Genomic DNA, 16,011 nt, shown 5'->3' with positions numbered 1-16,011 from the left:
TTGTCCGACATTTCATCGACGTTTATTTTTTTGGTTCAGGTCTCCCGCTGTTTAATTTTATTTTTATTTCAGTTTTTGGCAAGCTCTATGGGGGACACTTAATGCGAACCACGCCCCCACGCCTACTCCACGTTTCTCCGTGTATATACTATAATTTCTAGTTGCATTTTCGGCTTTCCATTTTTTTGTACTTGCTTTTTTTGGGTATTTATTTTCCTGGTTTACTTGTAGCATATTTCGTTGGCTACCACATTCATTTAACTTTATGGTGAAGGGTGTTAAGTGTAGGAAGGGAACCCAGAAAAGAGAAGGGTCTACGGGGTACGGGTTGCTGCAGGGATTGCCCGACAATTGCCGCAGTCTTTGGAGAGTCTTCCCAGCGCGACGGCCAGTCGTAAATTAGTTGCGAATGGCAGCAGTAACACCATCAACAACAATAACAATAAGGCCAACACACCAACAACAACCACAACAACCACAACAACAGTAACAACTACAACAATACAACAACTAACCGGAAAAGTTCCACCGTGCAGAGCGAGAAAAGTTCAAAAAGTCGAAAGGAAAAGTTCAGTAAAAGTGTGAGGTGAAATTATTATCAAGTGTTTTGCCATGAAATTTGTGGCAGCCTTAAATTGATGCACCTGTTTGCGTTCAGAGACACAAAGTGTTTCCAATTTAAATTCACATATGTATGTATATGGCATAGATTAATCTTACACAAATAAATTAATGAAGGATTATAGAAAATTGAAAACAAACACGTTAATTCCATTCCAACATAATTCGTAGTTCTTCAACATTAGGTATACATTTCCACAATACTCATACAAAAAATGTTTTGAGAACTTAAGCAAAGTTCAAATTAAAGACGTTTTAAATTCAAACATGAATTTTAAGTGACACTTAAATAGTACTAATTTCACCAACGATTACCCATATTGCTCGCATTTTGGTCGAAATGTTTTAAGAACTTAAGAAAAGTATTTAAATAAAAAGAATAATACCAATGTAAGCTATTAATCACCAACAAGATCCACCAATAATATTATTTTACCTAATAACTTCTATACAAAAAATATACAGTTTTCCGACTACCAAAAAAATACAATGACTTATCTCCTAACTGTTATAAATCTAAACTTATATTACATATAACGTCACCAACACCTTACACCAACGAATTTCCCATAAAATAACCGAATACTAAAGCTAGTTTTAGTCACCTGATTACTCAAGTATTTAAAATAATTGAAAGCATCTAAAAACCTGCCACCACCGCAATATTTTAAGTAACTCCGTAGCTATTTTCCACACATTAAGCAGTTGAGTGAAAACCCCCCAAAGAGTTGATACCCGAAAAGAATAAAAATGCCAGGGAAGGAGCACCAGGACATCAGGCAGTCCGTCCGACCATCCCAAAACGATTCACCGAATGACTTGCAGACAAACCCGAAAATCTGACTCAAACACGGAGGGGGTCAGGACGAAATGGAACCTTAACGTTCGATGCAATTTGGCTGGCTTCTGGTGGCGCTGCCATTACCAATTATTTGCGCTGTTATCGCGACCTTCTTGTGCTGACCCCAATTTGGCCAATAAGGTTTCCTTGCTGCAACGACGAGCGAGCAGCAGGGAAAAGAAAAGAAAAGAAAAGAAAGAATGAAAGAAAAATACAAGTACATAGAGCAAGAAAGGAGCCGCTAGCTTCGAGTTTCGAGCTTGTTGATTGCCTTCGCGTCCTGGCGATGGCAGCTGATTGAAGTGCAAGGTGAGGCGGCGCCTGGCGAGGCGAATTGCCTTCGACAATTTTGCACAGTGTCTGGGAGGTCCTTGGGCCAGGTTTCTCTTTCACTTTTAATGGCAACTGGCATAATGAGCTGCAAATATGTGTGCCATGTACCACAAGCCCAAACTCGGAACTCGAACCGACGCGATGCGACGCTCCACTCGCTTGCTGCATTTGTTTTGGCCACTTGGGAGTTGGCTAGGCTAAAAAAAATACAAAATCAAGAAAAAACAAAAAAAAAAACCCTTTCGACGACCCTTTTGGCCAGCATTGACACAATAAAACATTTGTTGTCGTTGCATTTATTGACGCATTTGCTCTTTTGCATATTTTGCATGCCGGCTGTCATTCCCTTTCCAAAAAGTATATTAACCATAACAATTTTAACGAATTTCTAATATAATAAATAATAACAAAAAAATAGAGAAGAAATGCAGAATTTTAAATATTTTTTGATTTATTAGCTTATTAATTAATCTATCAATTAATTTGTATTTCAATTGGAGACATGTATTTAAGAGGATCTTTTTATAATACTATGTTGCAGAATATATATTATTTTGGGTTATAGATCTTTGGCTTACGATGACTTAAAAAAGTATTTATGTTTAAAATTTGGTGATATTGTAAAAATATACTTATGGTTTGTAACTTATAAATCAATAGATTATTGCCTTATGCTTAAAATGTTTGCTTTCAATTTAATTATTCAATCTTTGGCTAATGGCGATATTTCAAAAAATATTCATGGTTGAAATTAAGAGTTTTCATAAACTTAATATGTTCATATTAATTGTATTTGATTGTATTACATCATTTACACTGAACTGAAGTTTACAAAGTAAAGCAAAACAACAGGCTTATCTTGCCTTTAAATATAGGTAAATATTAAAAAAAAAGAGATATATACTCATAAATAATAAAGAAAGTTATATAAAAATATAAATTTATGATGAACCTTGGTTAAGTCATATAAATACTATAAAAAATCAGTCAAAAAAACTTATTAGTAATCATATAGCTAATGATCAACCTTAATTGTTGGTCTCTATGAATTGAACTTGGGAATTTCAAGCACACTTGCTGGGAAATCAATGTACATATATTAAATTTATTTAAAGGAATAAGGAATTAAATATTTTTTATTTTCTTTTTATAAGCTCTATAGATTTATAAAGAGTACCAATAAGTTGATTTCTAAAAACTCCGCAGTTTCTCGCTTTTTATTGTTGTTTGCTTGTATTGGGGCTCCGCGACATGCGACAAAATAAAATGTAATTTCTCTTTTAGGCCCAGTTCTGCAGTTCCAGTTAGCAGTTCCCAACCCTGGCCAACATGCGACAATTCAATGCTGACAACAAAAAAAAAACCAACTATAGTAACAAAATATGCAAATCGTAGTTTCTAGTTGGGCGAGGTCAGGCACACCGACTGACTGACTGGGGTTTGGGTTATTGGCTAAATTGGAGTCAAGTGCAATCTCCTTCCCGCCGCCCCATCGAACACATAAATAATTTAAGAGTGCGAAAACAATTTTTTGCCCAACCGGAATTTTGTTTAGATTTTATTTTAAAGGGCGAGGAAGTGAGAAGGGATTGGGGTTGGGGTGGAAAATAATTACAGCAAACAAAAAAGTTGTTTGGTTATTGTTATAATCTCGTTTAAATGTGATATTGGGATTTTTAATTGTTATGCTTTTTTAAATGATTTTATTTCGGATGTCGATTTCGGTGTCTTTTCCATTGATTTCGGCAGCACATTTTCAATAGTTTTTACTACAGCTGCTGGGTATTGTGTTTATTTTATTTATGCCATTCATTTATATTCAAAAATGGGCCAGTGACATTTTCATTTCTGATAATTCCCTTACAAAAAATCATTTTACTTTATTTTTTTTTGTGTGTTAAATTTTTACATTTAAGTGGGATTTGTTGTATGGAATAATAAATTCTTTAGGTGGTTCAAGGAACTGAATTAAATACAAACTTTAAATAATATTAATAGTTGCTGGGGTTTAATTTGTTTTATTTTCTTTTCCAACACTATAAGAATTGTCACTTCTCTAACATTGGGAATATATTTCTGAAACCGTTTTCAATTAAATACAACAACATTAATTTTAATTCGGTAACCTTAACCTAATTTAAAACTTATCTTACACCAATGGATTTCACCAACGTTTTAATCTTTCATGCTACCCGCATTTTGTTCGTAAAGGTTTTAAACTTACCAAAGAATATTTAAAATAAAAGGTACAATACCAATCTATTTTTTCACCTGAATATTCCAATTAAAAACATGACTTAAAATATATACATCGAGTTGATCCTATTTTTTAAATACAAATTTTAATCTTTACATGTACTCATGCAACTATATGATTTTGTTACATCTCTGGGGATTTTTTTTTTTGGTTTGTTAAAATATTTAGAATATTTATATGATTTTTACATGTTTTTTTTACAACTACATATTTTTTTAATTTGATTTTTTGTCTAATTTTTGTTATCAATTTTTTTGTGTGTTAATATTAAAATAATGTCTTTTTTTTAAAGAAAGAACATATTTCGTCTAAAAAAACACCCAACAGATCGAATGATGGGCACTGGAAAATATCAGTGCCCGCCATCCGATCCGTTGGATCAGTGAAGCGAAATATGTTCCTTCTCCAAAGAAGGATGTCCTCTGTACTCTGGCTCATAGGGGGAGTCATTTGGCGATATATTGGATAAGAAACTGGATCTATTGGAGATTTTGGTGCGCAGTCGCTTGTTGGTCACCAGCTGTGTCATTTTCCGAAGCGTTATGTAGTCCCTGTTCAGCATGCGGCACAGTTCGATGAAGATGCATAGGCGTGGAGACTTTAGCTCAATAGCCAGATCGTAGGCATAGTTCAGTATATCCTTCTGACGCTCATACTTGTGGAGGACGGCATGGGACTTGGCCATTAGCATCATGCCGTGGAACTGCCACACCAGGCTGTTGCATGTCTTGGCCTCTTCGGTGGCCCTGTGGGCATAGGACAGGCACTGACTGAAGTGATTTATCTGCATATGCCGATCGGCCAGTTCATGGAGTAGATATGCCCTCTCAATAGCCAAGTTGGAGAATAATAGACGCCGTTCCAAGTGCTCAATGTAATTGCTAAAAAGCTCTTAAACTTCAAAAACCAAGAACAAAAATCAAATCGAATTTTAATACTCACTGATGTTCGGCCATTCGGTCCGTGTATGGTTTATCGTGACCCGCATTGATATAGGAGGCTCGATTGCCAAAGATGACCTCCGTGAACTCCAAAGGCTTGGCAGGGGGTATATTGAACAGGGTGCACATGGCGTTCTTATTGTGTGGCGTTAGTCGAGTCTTTGGAATGCGATAGATCTCACAAAGACTGAGACCTAGATGGTTATAGACCTCATTCATAAACTCCACCTTCCATGGCATCATGCGTTCGGTCTTTAGGATTACATAGTGGCCCATCACATCCTCGATGAACTTACGCAGGCACTGAGAAATCTTAATTACTTTAATATAAAAATATAATATTAAGATTAACTTACACTGAGATCCTTTCTTTTCCTAAGGACCCGTATGGTTCGAAGGATACTATGCATATTACGTCTGGTCTGGTATTGAATCCTGTACAGATTTGCCTCTCTCATGCGGGCCTCCATTACAGGACTCCGCTGAAAATACTCATTGTACATGGGGCTACGGGCATGAAGCATTCTGGCAAAGGACTTTAGACGCAGGAACGATTTCTCGAGATATGCCCGCCTCTCCTTTGAGGAACCAGAAGTGTGGTCCTGCAGGAGATTCGGGTTGCTGCGAAGCGTTTTGAGGAATATAAAATCGGTCCAATTGCGACCCAAGTAGTTCTGATAAAAGTTCTTGGTCTTGCGACATCTACGCTCTTTCTCCAGGGGCGATATCATCACCTCCTTTCGATCAATAAAGCTCTGAACATCGCATTCCTTGCGAGCCCTTCGAATTTTCCACAGTGGCCGCTTGTCCGCCTTCTCGAGTTGATCCCTCTTGTGTTCATAGAATCCGGGCATTTCGGTCGAGTGTTCCATATAGAAGTTCGTCAGGCTGTCCCCAGTGCTATCCTTGAGATTCTCGTCGACGGTATGTAGGCGCTTCTCGAAGGGTTCCAGTGAAGTGCCAATATTTCGACGAATACTATTATGTAAGAGGACCTTGTTGTCCTCGAACCGATTGAGATCATAAAGGCAATCGGCCATTTCCATTGTCACACTGGAATCCCACTTAGTCATTGCCTCTGTGGCCTTCTGACTATCCCTTAGGGCACCCTGAGCCAAGCCCACTGTCCTTTGGAATTTGCTCCTTAGGCAGAGGGCCTTTTGCTTGGTAACATTATCATGCCGGGCAACGCACAGATTAAAGTTCCTCATGGCATCGATATCCCTGCTCCGTCTCGCCAAGAACTCACCCCAACTACAATGGATTTGTCTCCTCTCTTCCTCCGTTGAATCGAAATGCATCCATGGTTTCTGGTTGGCGACCATTGAAATTCCCAACGATATGTCCCTCATGTTTCAGTCTTAGTCAAAATACGTTATAAAACACTACAAAAAATCCTTAAGGTGTAACTAAAAAGAAAAACAAGGCTTAAAAACGAAACGGTGTTTGTTGTTCCTAAAATTCAAATAAACATGATGGAAAAATCCAATACACTATTTGAAAACATAAATATAGTACGAAACATATCTAAAGAATGTTAATACAACACATTACATTCAACAAAATATGGTATATATTTAAGCTTCATCTTCGAGAAAATATTAAACAAACACATTAAAGGTAAATGTTACTATCAAACATGTCTTAAGTTTATCCAAAGTTTATGTAAACACAATTTAAGTACTTTTAGTGTGTATAATATCATTTTATAAACGTTACCCGGCAACCGACCTTAACAACTGCAATACATTTTCAAATTTAAAAACGCTATGTACAAAAAAAAACAGATAATAAATCATTAAATTCACGATCGATCACAGCGATCACTTTTGCTGGAAGGGATCCTTTTCGATGTATTTATCCAGACTCTGATCGCCATCGGGCTCTACCTTGGACAGCTCCCTGAATCCTTCTTCGTCAACGAAACAGATCTCATGACCATCTGGATCGGCAAGAATTAGCACCGAAACGGTCGCCTTACCCGGCGTATCCAGAGTGATCAGAGGCTTCAGTATAGAGCCTCCGACTGCTTTTACGGCTTCATGAAGCGGTGGCTGCTTGGCCGATGGTATAGCAAAAGCAATCCTTCCATAAGCTTTGGCTCTGTCCAATGGCTCCTTGATCTCTGTGATTTGCAACGAAGCCTGGTTTCCTCCGTAACTTAGGCGCAAACTCTTATTGTTTTCATCGAGCACTTGCATTTGGAGCAGCTCGTGCCAGTACTTCCGGGAGGACTGGAGATTGCTAACATTCAGCTCCACCGACTGGACGGGATCAGAACTGGCCGGTGGTTGCTCAATCACATAGAACTTGTAGCCATCGGGTGAGGTAATCAGACTTCCTTTGCCAGCCACCTTCGTTACGGGATACGAGTGCTTGGCGACTCGTGGAAGAATCTCCGTGGAATGAATAGTTACGCCGCCAAAATCGTTGCCTAAATGAACGAAATCATTATAATTAAAATTGAAATGATTACATTTAGAGAGTAACTTATTTTTAAAACTATAATCTATGTTACTTTTACTAGAAAATGTTTAAGTAGCTTTTTTTTGAGTAGCTTCACAGATTAATTACTGCAAAAAAAATGTTCTGCCTACTCAAAGATTACTTTGTTCGTGCTAACTTCTTCAAGAAAGAGATTATTTATTTTTAATCTATTCAAAATTACGCACAGTCACTTATCAAATCTATTAATAGTGGAGCATATGTACATTCGATTGAACCACTTAATTAGAAAGGTGTCAGAGAAAGAACAAACCAATTGTTTTTGTAGATGAGAAATTCATGGATTAGTCCTTTTTTTAACATTGCTAAAATCTAAGCTTAAACTCAAATCATTATTTTTTGTATCTAAGTTAATGATCTATACTTTCCTATTTAAATGCTTGTTTTCCTATAGTATATAGGAATTTAAAGTATTAAGGAGCTCTTTTCTCATATTATAATGCAGTTCTTAGTCAGTTTAAGAAAGAATTAGAAAACAATACCTTTGATTTCTAGTACCTATAAACCCATTAAGTGCTCAATACCATACCCATCTTATAGTTGCTAACTCCATAGTTATAGGTAAGCTCGATGACGAAATGCGAATCCTCGGGTCCATAACCGACCATAGTTTTGCTCCACCGGTTGTCGTAGGGCCTGTGTAAGGATTAGATATTACCGGTTGAAGCTAAGCCAGCCATCTCGCTTGCACTTACCCGTTGCATTCAGCGTCGCAACCTTCTTTGAACTCCTCATGCCGCAGTACCTGTTGACGCGAGACAGAGTGAGAGAGCATGATTAAGACAATGATAATGTTGTAGAGTGGGAATAATAATAGTTACACCGTCATTATACGACTTTATCTGGCATCTGGGCTTTTTAATTAGCAAATGCCAGTTGCTATTCAGTCGTTGACACGTTGTTCAGATAAAAAAAACTCGGCCCAGACACAACAGGAGCGATAAGAAAGTCTGCCGATTTATGCATGCACACTCCCAGTGATAAACTCCCCCCCTCTCCTTCTCTTTCTGCCGCTCTCCGAAATTCGGTTATATCCACAGCCCGTTCCCTTACCTTCATGCCAAGGATTTGGCGAAAGAAAAAGGCGTTTTTAGCCCGGTCGCCGATCTTAAAGACATAGTGGAGAGCACGTCCTGGAATCGCTGACATGGCGAGGCGGGTGTTTAAAGATGCTTCGGAAGTTGGTGAAATGTTTTCCAATCGGTTTGTGGTCGTGCTTTTGTAAGGGGACGGGGCTAGAGGAGGCACATTCATCGATTAAGGCCATCGATAGTATAAGTGACCAAAGATATCGATTGTGTGTAATCGATATTCTTCCATCGCTAGTTCCATGGCCCACTTTATAGAGGGAACCGCAGGGTCACATTGGCTGTAAACCAAATCCTGGAATATATTTATTAAATATCACCGCATTCTGATCTGTAACAAATATATCAACATGCCCGATGCCGAACAATTGCCCGAAGGATGGGAGAAGCGCACTAGCCGCTCAACAGGTTAGGAGTACCCCCAACAGAGAGTTGGGTTAATGCAGCAAAAACGCCGACCGGCGTCTAAAAAAAATTTGCGCACTTATTAATTTTTGTAGGCTTGAGCTATTACCTGAACGTCTACACAAAGGAATCGCAGTGGGATCAGCCCACCGAACCGGCCAAGAAGACCGGCGGTGGATCAGGCGGTGGCGGATCCGGCGGTGGGGCCGGCGACTCTCCGGACGAGGTGCAGTGCCTGCATCTGCTGGTGAAACACAAGGGCAGCCGGCGTCCCAGCTCGTGGCGAGAAGAGAACATCACTAGGACCAAAGAGGAAGCCCAGCTGCTGCTGGAAGTGTATCGCAACAAAATTGTCCAGCAGGAGGCCACCTTTGACGAGCTGGCGCGCTCCTACTCCGACTGCAGTTCCGCCAAGCGCGGCGGTGATCTTGGAAAGTTTGGCAGAGGTAAGAATTCGCTAGAACCCGTGATAGCAACTCACTGAGAGTGAAGACTCTGTTGCAAGTGTAACTATGCTCACCAACTTTCGAAACCTGCACAGGTCAAATGCAGCCGCCCTTCGAGAAGGCCGCCTTCGCCTTGAACGTTGGCCAGCTATCGGGGATAGTGGACACTGATTCAGGACTCCACATTATCCTTCGCAAATCGTAAACAACTCGTTCATTTCCAACAACAACCACAATATCAGCTACAACGGTGTCATCGCACGAATAAAAATGAATTACAGCCATTTCTCAATATATAGGTTTATGTATTTTTAAAAAATTATGTTGTCTAAGCTAGCAAAACGAGGTTATCGTTTTCGGTTTCATTTGCCGCTATTTAAGGCCAGTTTGGTGGCCAGCATCTTGGCCCCGGGCGTCTTCTGACCAAGTAGCGTCTGGCTAAGGCTCTTCTCCGACGTGATGGTCTCCTTGCAGGACTTCAACAGCGATGGACTGTTCTCCACTAGCTTGACAAGGACAAAACAGGCTCGATTCACACTCAGCCACGAGTTTAGCTAAAAAGAAGAAATATTGGGAACAGAAATGGAAATTATTTCCTTTAAAAATATGAAAGTGTCAAAAGTTCTATATTAAAAACTGAATAAATGCTCAAATCTAAAATTAAAATACAGCACTTAAGCAAAGATCAACTCTTAGCACTTTTGTAGACTCGATGCGTTTGCAATTAAAACAATATCTTTGAAAAATATAAACTAAATTAAATCATTAAAAAATCTTCTAATTTAATTTAAATATCAAAATATATGTAGAAAATAGAGCTGGGAAAACTCTTAATATTAAAAACTTATTGATATACTCACCACATTTACATCGGCGGATAGATTTTGCAAAAGCTGCTGTCCGAATGTAATGTCACCCTCACGCTTTACATCATTTTTGAGGATCTTTTTTAAGACAATGTGCATACCAGCCTCCTCGATGCCGGAGACTAATGGAGCTGCTTCTGCTAGCTCCTCTTCCTTTGCCTTTTTGGGTTCCTTTTTGGCTTTCTTCAGCTTGGGGGCTCCGTCTTCATCTTGTTCGTCTTCTCCTTCATCCTCAGACTCGTCCTCTTCGCTGCTGCTAATATCGTTCTGGAGCAGCTTTTTACGCTGCTTGGTGGCCTCTGCTATAATGGCCTCCACATCATTGTGTGCCTTCTTCTTATCCTGTGGCTGTGGCCCGGCCGCATCCGCTGTAATGCGCCACTCCGGCTGAGCAATCACTTTGGCCAAAGCGGTAGCCGCCTTCTCATACGATTCGCCCTGAACTGAAAAGCAATTATATAAATTTAAGTAAATCTACATAAATTAATATATGCTGGACTTACGGTGATTGAGAACATCGGCGGCTACTAGGCCAATATGGCTGTTGGACAGCCAGAAGGCCGGATCCTCAACAATGTTTTCGGCAATCGGTGCTTCGATCTGCTCGAAGATCTCCTTACGGCGCAGCTCCTTCTCCTTCTTGCCGTAGGCCAAGCCCTCGTCCACCAAACGTATAAACTTTGGATGGAAGCAGGTGGTGTCACCAGGTGCCACCAGCCACTGCACCACTCGACGACCGTACTGGTTGCCCACCAGCGTCTTCAGATCACCATGCAAATGGTCGTATATGGCCTTCTTGGTGGCCTTTGTGTCATCGAGGGCATTGAGCAGTGAGATGAGGAAAACGTGGCCATGCTCGTGAGTGGCAATCTTCAGTAAATGCTCCTTAATGTTCTTGATGATGGCCTACGAATGGGAATTAGTTAAAGGAATGTCTTTAGGAATTTATATTGCATTTATTCGCTACTTACTCGACGGTTCTTGGGCGTGGATTTGTAGAAGCAAATGACACCAGCCTCGCTGCCTTCCTTAGTGGAAAGCATGTGGGGCACAAGAGCCGCAAAGGCAGTCACTGTCTCCTCTAGCTTCTCTTCGTCCTCGTCACAGGCACGCAGGTATTCCAGCATCACGGCATGGACAAGCGAACTATCTACCAACTGTTTATTGGCCACATGGTCCAGATTTGCTTTCACAGAGCCCAGAATAGAAGCCTTCATATTGGTTGTTTCCTTATACGTGTCACTTAGCGACTTGACATTCGAATCCTTCGCCTTACGATACAGGTCACCGTAGAACTCCTGTCGCATATGGATACGCTGCTGGGGTGTGGCACTCTGGTACATAGTGTCTAGCAAACTACTGGCGATGCTATGACCAGCCAGCCGTACTACGTGACCCATAAGGCTATCCACCAGCTTCGATTTGGTTGCTGGTGCTCCATATTTAAGCATTCGCTGGACGCAAAACTGGGCGTACTTTGACTGGCACATGTCCACGGTGAAGGGCAGCAACTGCTCCGAGATTTCGGCCCGGAGAGCGGGAGAGGCATATTTCAGCATGCATTGAAGCACGCGGGCGGTATCGTGGGCCTTAACCACCTTGGATATGGTGTCGCCCACGTTGAGCACCTTGTATATCTGCTCGACCAGCTTGTCCTTGTTCTCCGTGCGGCGGCTGTCGAAGGAAAAACAACAAGATTTTTTATTTATTTGTAGTCACTATAATTTTGTTAAAGCCTTACCATCGCAGCTTCTCGTAGATCTGCTTGGCCTCCTTGGTAATTTCGTAGGTGTCTCTGGTGCTCTTACGCTTCAGCTTGAGATCCTTTTTCTCCTGCTTGAACTTGGCCCAATCCTGTTTTTCGCCCTCAGCCGGTGCCTGTGGCTTTCCAGCGAACTTATTATTATTGTTTCCACCGAACTTTTTGCCACCTGCGCCGGATTTATCGAACTTTTTGAATCCTCCCGCTCCTCCGCCAGACTTGTCAAACTTCTTGAAACCTCCCGCACCACCGCTGGACTTGTCGAACCGCTTGCCCGACCCTGCTCCACCTGGCTTATCAAATTTCTTGGCACCTCCTCCGGCAGATTTGAATTTCTGTCCATTGATCGGTTTACCGGGCGATTTGTTGGGCTTGAAGGCCGGCGGAGGCTTAGTGCCTGTTTTCGCCACCTTTGCAGTTCCAGTTGCTTCCGAACTGACCATGTTTTTTGCCAGTATAACTTTGCACTTAAACTATTTGGAAATGTTGTTGCAAGTTACAAAAATTCTACACGTGCTGAAGGCGCAGTGTGACCGTTAGGCCTTTAGAACATTTGGTTAAATAAGCCAGCCATACGTATTGAACCAAACCAGAATTGGGCACACTTTTCGCCGGTCAGCAAAATACATTTGTTCTGTTAAATTCCCGTTTTCCCTGCCATGCAAATAATTAGAAACGCCCAATTTTCAAAATATCTTACTTGTAACAGTTTAACTAGCAAAGCGAATAATGTCCGCGAAAAGTATGTTTTATCGCGCACAGCTGTGGAGTAACCGATTATTCGATTGACAACCGGCGATAATTATTTTACAATCTGACACGTGCAAGTCATTTAAACTTCAAAACTAATTTCATTTTTTGATTGAAAAGAACAAAGAAAATCGCTCTAATTCTGCTGCGTGACTCGTCAAATTCCCTGTCTCACATTCTACAGTGGAAAGCGATACGAAATGCCTAAGAAGACGGCAACAACATCAACGCCAATTGGCGCCGCAGGAGCGAAACCAAAAAAAGTTAAAACTAACGGTGAAGCGACCACCGACAACGGTAAACCAAAAGCCAGTGCCAATGGTAAAGGTAACAAACAGCCGGATGCAAATCCACCCTTCGATCGTGCAAACCTAGATAAATTAGTAGAGGAGCTGTTTGTCGACAAGAAAAAGTTGACTGCAGACCAGTTGGTACAGCGTCAAAAGCTCGAGGAGTATATTTGCACAGAATTAAGTGATGACTCCGACGATAACAATGATTACACCGAGTATACTATGAACAGCTCCAGCCTTGAAGAATCGCCGTCGCCGCCTGCCCCGAAGGCTGCGCCAAAATCCTTGGCTGCCAGGCCAACAGATCGCAAGCGGAGCCATCTTAATGACAACAGTGATGCAAATAATAATGATCAGCCCATCAAGCGCGATTCAACAAATCAACGTAAGCAGCGTCGCACCCTAGAACAAACTGCGCCCGTGCATGAGGACGGCAAGGCTCCATACTGCCCGCTGGTAGTTCGCAAATCCCTGCCCGCCGGCACAGAAGTCAAGTCCTGCCCGCTGCCAGGAAAACGCAATAGCCTGGCGGCCGGTGAGGTGAAGTCGTGCCCCCTGCCGCCCAAAGGGAAAGTCAGCCCACGAGTAGATGACCAGATGCCCAGCACCAGCAAACAAGCCAAGCAGAATGCCATTGTGGAAGTACCAAAGAACGTGCACAAATCCAATAGCATCGAGGATGGCCGCCGCGTTCTGCAGTGGATCATGAATCCGGTCCAACCGGATGACTTCTTCAGCGACTTTTGGGAGAAGAACGCCTGCCTGGTGCAGCGCAAGGATCCAAAGTTCTTCTCTAAGCTAATATCATTCAAGATGATCGACGAGATGCTGAATCAACATCATCTGGAGTTCACCACCAACATCGATATAACCAGCTACACGGATGGCAAACGCGAGACGCTGAATCCGGAAGGCAGGGCCAAGCCGCCAACAGTTTGGGGTTTCTACGGTGATGGCTGCAGCATTCGCATCCTAAATCCGTCTACCTATTTGACCGGACTCCGTGAGACGTGCACCATGCTGCAGGAGTTCTTCCATTGCTTGGTTGGTGCGAATGTGTACTTAACGCCACCAAACAGTCAGGGATTCGCACCGCACTTTGATGATATCGAGGCCTTTGTACTGCAAATAGAGGGGCGCAAGCGCTGGCGCCTGTACATGCCACTCCAGCCGGCCGACGTGCTGGCCCGCGAATCCTCGGGCAATTACAAACAGGAGGAACTGGGCGAGCCCATACTGGATGAAGTGCTGGAGGCCGGTGACGTTCTCTACTTCCCTCGCGGCACTGTCCACCAGGCAATCACCGACAAGGACCAGCATTCGCTGCACATAACTCTGAGTGTTTATCAACAGCAGGCGTATGCCAATCTTATGGAGCAGCTGATGCCGCACGTCCTCCAGAGGGCGGTGAAGCAGAGTCTTGCTATGCGGCGCGGTCTTCCGCTTCACACTTGGCAGAATATGGGTTTTGTGCATGGCACTGACCACAATCGCACCCGCAACCACTTCATAAAGGACGTCCAGGAGATGGTGCAAAAGCATATGGTGCCCACAGAGAAAGAGATCGACTGGGCTGTCGATCAGGTGGCCAAAAAGTTCCAACATGAGGCCCTGCCACCTACCATCAAACCGGAGGAGCAGGTCCGAACGGTCTTTGGGTCGCGTACCAGCCGTGATAAAAAGGGCTATGCCATCTGCGACTACGAGCTTACCGATCAGACTTCTATTCGTCTGCTGCGCGCCAATATCCTACGCCTGGTGAGCAGCGAAGACTCGCTGCGCATCTACTACTACGTGGACAATGCTCTGGAGTATTGCAAGTACGAGGCCAACTTTATGGAGATCGAGCCCAGCGATGCAGGTGCCGTCCAGACCCTGATTAAGGCCTATCCGGCCTATATTAAGGTATTTCTGCTACCATTAAAGAGCGCTGATCGCAGGATTGAGGCGGCTACGGCTCTGTGGGAGCGCGGTCTCCTAATGACCGAGAAGCCGTTTAAGGAAGACGATAACGAACCTGAGGAAGATTAAAAACACAAAAAGCAGTACAAATTGTAATTACACCTAGAAGATAATTAATATTGTTATGTAGTAATTACGCAGACTACGCTATCTTGCCTAGCAAAATATGCTGAAGTCCATTAACTAACATAATATCATTGTCATCATACTACATACATAAAAACGTGCAACATATATCATTTGTAATTCATTTCCCCAATTTGGGCACTCGGCCCACAAAATCCAAGAGTTTTGTGGTTGTTCTGAAGGCGCCTGCCGGGGTCATGAAATCTAAATATTATACACATATCTTTTGGTTAAACATAAACAATTGATTTTACTTTATTTGCACTAACTTAACTTAACTTAACTTGGAAAAGAAGAGAGGGGAAATATATCATATATTTTCCTGCTTTCGCAGTAGAGGCTCTCTTTCTGAACTGAAAAAATAAGAAAAGGTTAAAAAAAAACCCTTATATGTATGTACATATATGGTATATTTCTCTTCATACAATTACAGGGTACTCTCATCTTTAAACCCCAAGCACCACCTAAGAGTTAAACCACAGTATTGTCGCTCCGCTCGCATTTCGAGGCTGCATGCCTCCCACTCTAATTCAATTTTATGATTCCGGAAGCAATCAATTTTGCCCGCGAGACTACCTTTAATAATAATAATATTATTATTCTTTTTGTTCCACTGTACTGTAAGGATCGAAGCGTATTACGCTAACCGCACGTTCCAGCACAACCATGTTGCCTGGTATTCACAAACATTTGTATCAAACACAAGTTGTATGCAGCTCAAACCATGCCCTCACTTGATTTTCACCTTCTTCATTAAGACGTTGGTCAGTCTCATTTTCATAATCATTCTTATCCTCATTCGATCACAACAATGC

At 42.0% G+C, this 16,011-nt stretch overlaps 5 protein-coding genes across 5 annotated transcripts; 2 read left to right on the top strand and 3 right to left on the bottom strand.

Annotated features, from left to right (window-relative positions):
- Nucleotides 1–3,786: 3,786 nt before the first annotated feature.
- r-cup (ryder cup) lies at nt 3,787–6,455 on the bottom strand. The gene is made up of 3 exons (XM_020942189.2): nt 5,350–6,455; nt 4,995–5,296; nt 3,787–4,933 (listed from the first exon to the last, which is right to left on the bottom strand). Exons 1-3 carry the CDS (start codon nt 6,343–6,345, stop codon nt 4,432–4,434), a joined length of 1,800 nt encoding a protein of 599 aa, XP_020797848.2. The 5' UTR covers nt 6,346–6,455; the 3' UTR covers nt 3,787–4,431.
- An 88-nt stretch (nt 6,456–6,543) lies between these two features.
- On the bottom strand, nt 6,544–8,778 carry LOC110175966 (glyoxalase domain-containing protein 4). The gene is made up of 4 exons (XM_020942158.2): nt 8,552–8,778; nt 8,194–8,243; nt 8,028–8,134; nt 6,544–7,427 (listed from the first exon to the last, which is right to left on the bottom strand). The coding sequence occupies exons 1-4, from the start codon at nt 8,750–8,752 to the stop codon at nt 6,817–6,819; spliced, it is 969 nt and encodes a 322-aa protein (XP_020797817.2). The 5' UTR covers nt 8,753–8,778; the 3' UTR covers nt 6,544–6,816.
- A 45-nt stretch (nt 8,779–8,823) lies between these two features.
- dod ((peptidyl-prolyl cis/trans isomerase) NIMA-interacting 1 dodo) lies at nt 8,824–9,733 on the top strand. Its single transcript, XM_020942358.2, has 3 exons — nt 8,824–8,994; nt 9,087–9,437; nt 9,533–9,733. The coding sequence occupies exons 1-3, from the start codon at nt 8,937–8,939 to the stop codon at nt 9,640–9,642; spliced, it is 519 nt and encodes a 172-aa protein (XP_020798017.1). The 5' UTR covers nt 8,824–8,936; the 3' UTR covers nt 9,643–9,733.
- Nucleotides 9,722–15,125, bottom strand: peng (Pumilio and CPL domain-containing protein penguin). The gene is made up of 5 exons (XM_020942353.2): nt 12,045–15,125; nt 11,275–11,977; nt 10,807–11,209; nt 10,298–10,746; nt 9,722–9,991 (listed from the first exon to the last, which is right to left on the bottom strand). The coding sequence occupies exons 1-5, from the start codon at nt 12,506–12,508 to the stop codon at nt 9,800–9,802; spliced, it is 2,211 nt and encodes a 736-aa protein (XP_020798012.2). The 5' UTR covers nt 12,509–15,125; the 3' UTR covers nt 9,722–9,799.
- On the top strand, nt 13,016–15,437 carry NO66 (Bifunctional lysine-specific demethylase and histidyl-hydroxylase NO66). The gene has a single exon (XM_020942354.2). The coding sequence runs from the start codon at nt 13,016–13,018 to the stop codon at nt 15,137–15,139; it is 2,124 nt and encodes a 707-aa protein (XP_020798013.2). The 3' UTR covers nt 15,140–15,437.
- The last annotated feature ends 574 nt before the right edge of the window (nt 15,438–16,011 follow it).

Source organism: Drosophila serrata, unplaced genomic scaffold (genome assembly GCF_035046125.1).
Source record: "Drosophila serrata isolate PLE 108 unplaced genomic scaffold, ASM3504612v1 contig_362, whole genome shotgun sequence".
NCBI classification, from domain to species: domain Eukaryota; kingdom Metazoa; phylum Arthropoda; class Insecta; order Diptera; family Drosophilidae; genus Drosophila; species Drosophila serrata.
This window is presented reverse-complemented; position numbering and strand designations above follow the sequence as displayed.

What these genes read in the sequence shown, in the direction of transcription:
- r-cup (XM_020942189.2), bottom strand. Translation starts at nt 6,345, where the DNA reads ATGAGGGACATATCGTTGGGAATTTCAATGGTCGCCAACCAGAAACCA. An exon ending in GGAAAAGAAAGGATCTCAGT is followed by an intron (nt 5,297 to 5,349) that starts GTAAGTTAATCT and finishes AAGATTTCTCAG; the next exon opens with TGCCTGCGTAAGTTCATCGA. An exon ending in GACCGAATGGCCGAACATCA is followed by an intron (nt 4,934 to 4,994) that starts GTGAGTATTAAA and finishes AGAGCTTTTTAG; the next exon opens with CAATTACATTGAGCACTTGG.
- LOC110175966 (XM_020942158.2), bottom strand. Translation starts at nt 8,752, where the DNA reads ATGAATGTGCCTCCTCTAGCCCCGTCCCCTTACAAAAGCACGACCACA. An exon ending in TGCGACGCTGAATGCAACGG is followed by an intron (nt 8,135 to 8,193) that starts GTAAGTGCAAGC and finishes ATCCTTACACAG; the next exon opens with GCCCTACGACAACCGGTGGA. An exon ending in AGTTAGCAACTATAAGATGG is followed by an intron (nt 7,428 to 8,027) that starts GTATGGTATTGA and finishes TCGTTCATTTAG; the next exon opens with GCAACGATTTTGGCGGCGTA.
- dod (XM_020942358.2), top strand. Translation starts at nt 8,937, where the DNA reads ATGCCCGATGCCGAACAATTGCCCGAAGGATGGGAGAAGCGCACTAGC. An exon ending in GCGCACTAGCCGCTCAACAG is followed by an intron (nt 8,995 to 9,086) that starts GTTAGGAGTACC and finishes TAATTTTTGTAG; the next exon opens with GCTTGAGCTATTACCTGAAC. An exon ending in TCTTGGAAAGTTTGGCAGAG is followed by an intron (nt 9,438 to 9,532) that starts GTAAGAATTCGC and finishes AAACCTGCACAG; the next exon opens with GTCAAATGCAGCCGCCCTTC.
- peng (XM_020942353.2), bottom strand. Translation starts at nt 12,508, where the DNA reads ATGGTCAGTTCGGAAGCAACTGGAACTGCAAAGGTGGCGAAAACAGGC. An exon ending in CCACGCCCAAGAACCGTCGA is followed by an intron (nt 11,210 to 11,274) that starts GTAAGTAGCGAA and finishes TCCCATTCGTAG; the next exon opens with GCCATCATCAAGAACATTAA. An exon ending in CGCCGATGTTCTCAATCACC is followed by an intron (nt 10,747 to 10,806) that starts GTAAGTCCAGCA and finishes ATTGCTTTTCAG; the next exon opens with TTCAGGGCGAATCGTATGAG.
- NO66 (XM_020942354.2), top strand. Translation starts at nt 13,016, where the DNA reads ATGCCTAAGAAGACGGCAACAACATCAACGCCAATTGGCGCCGCAGGA.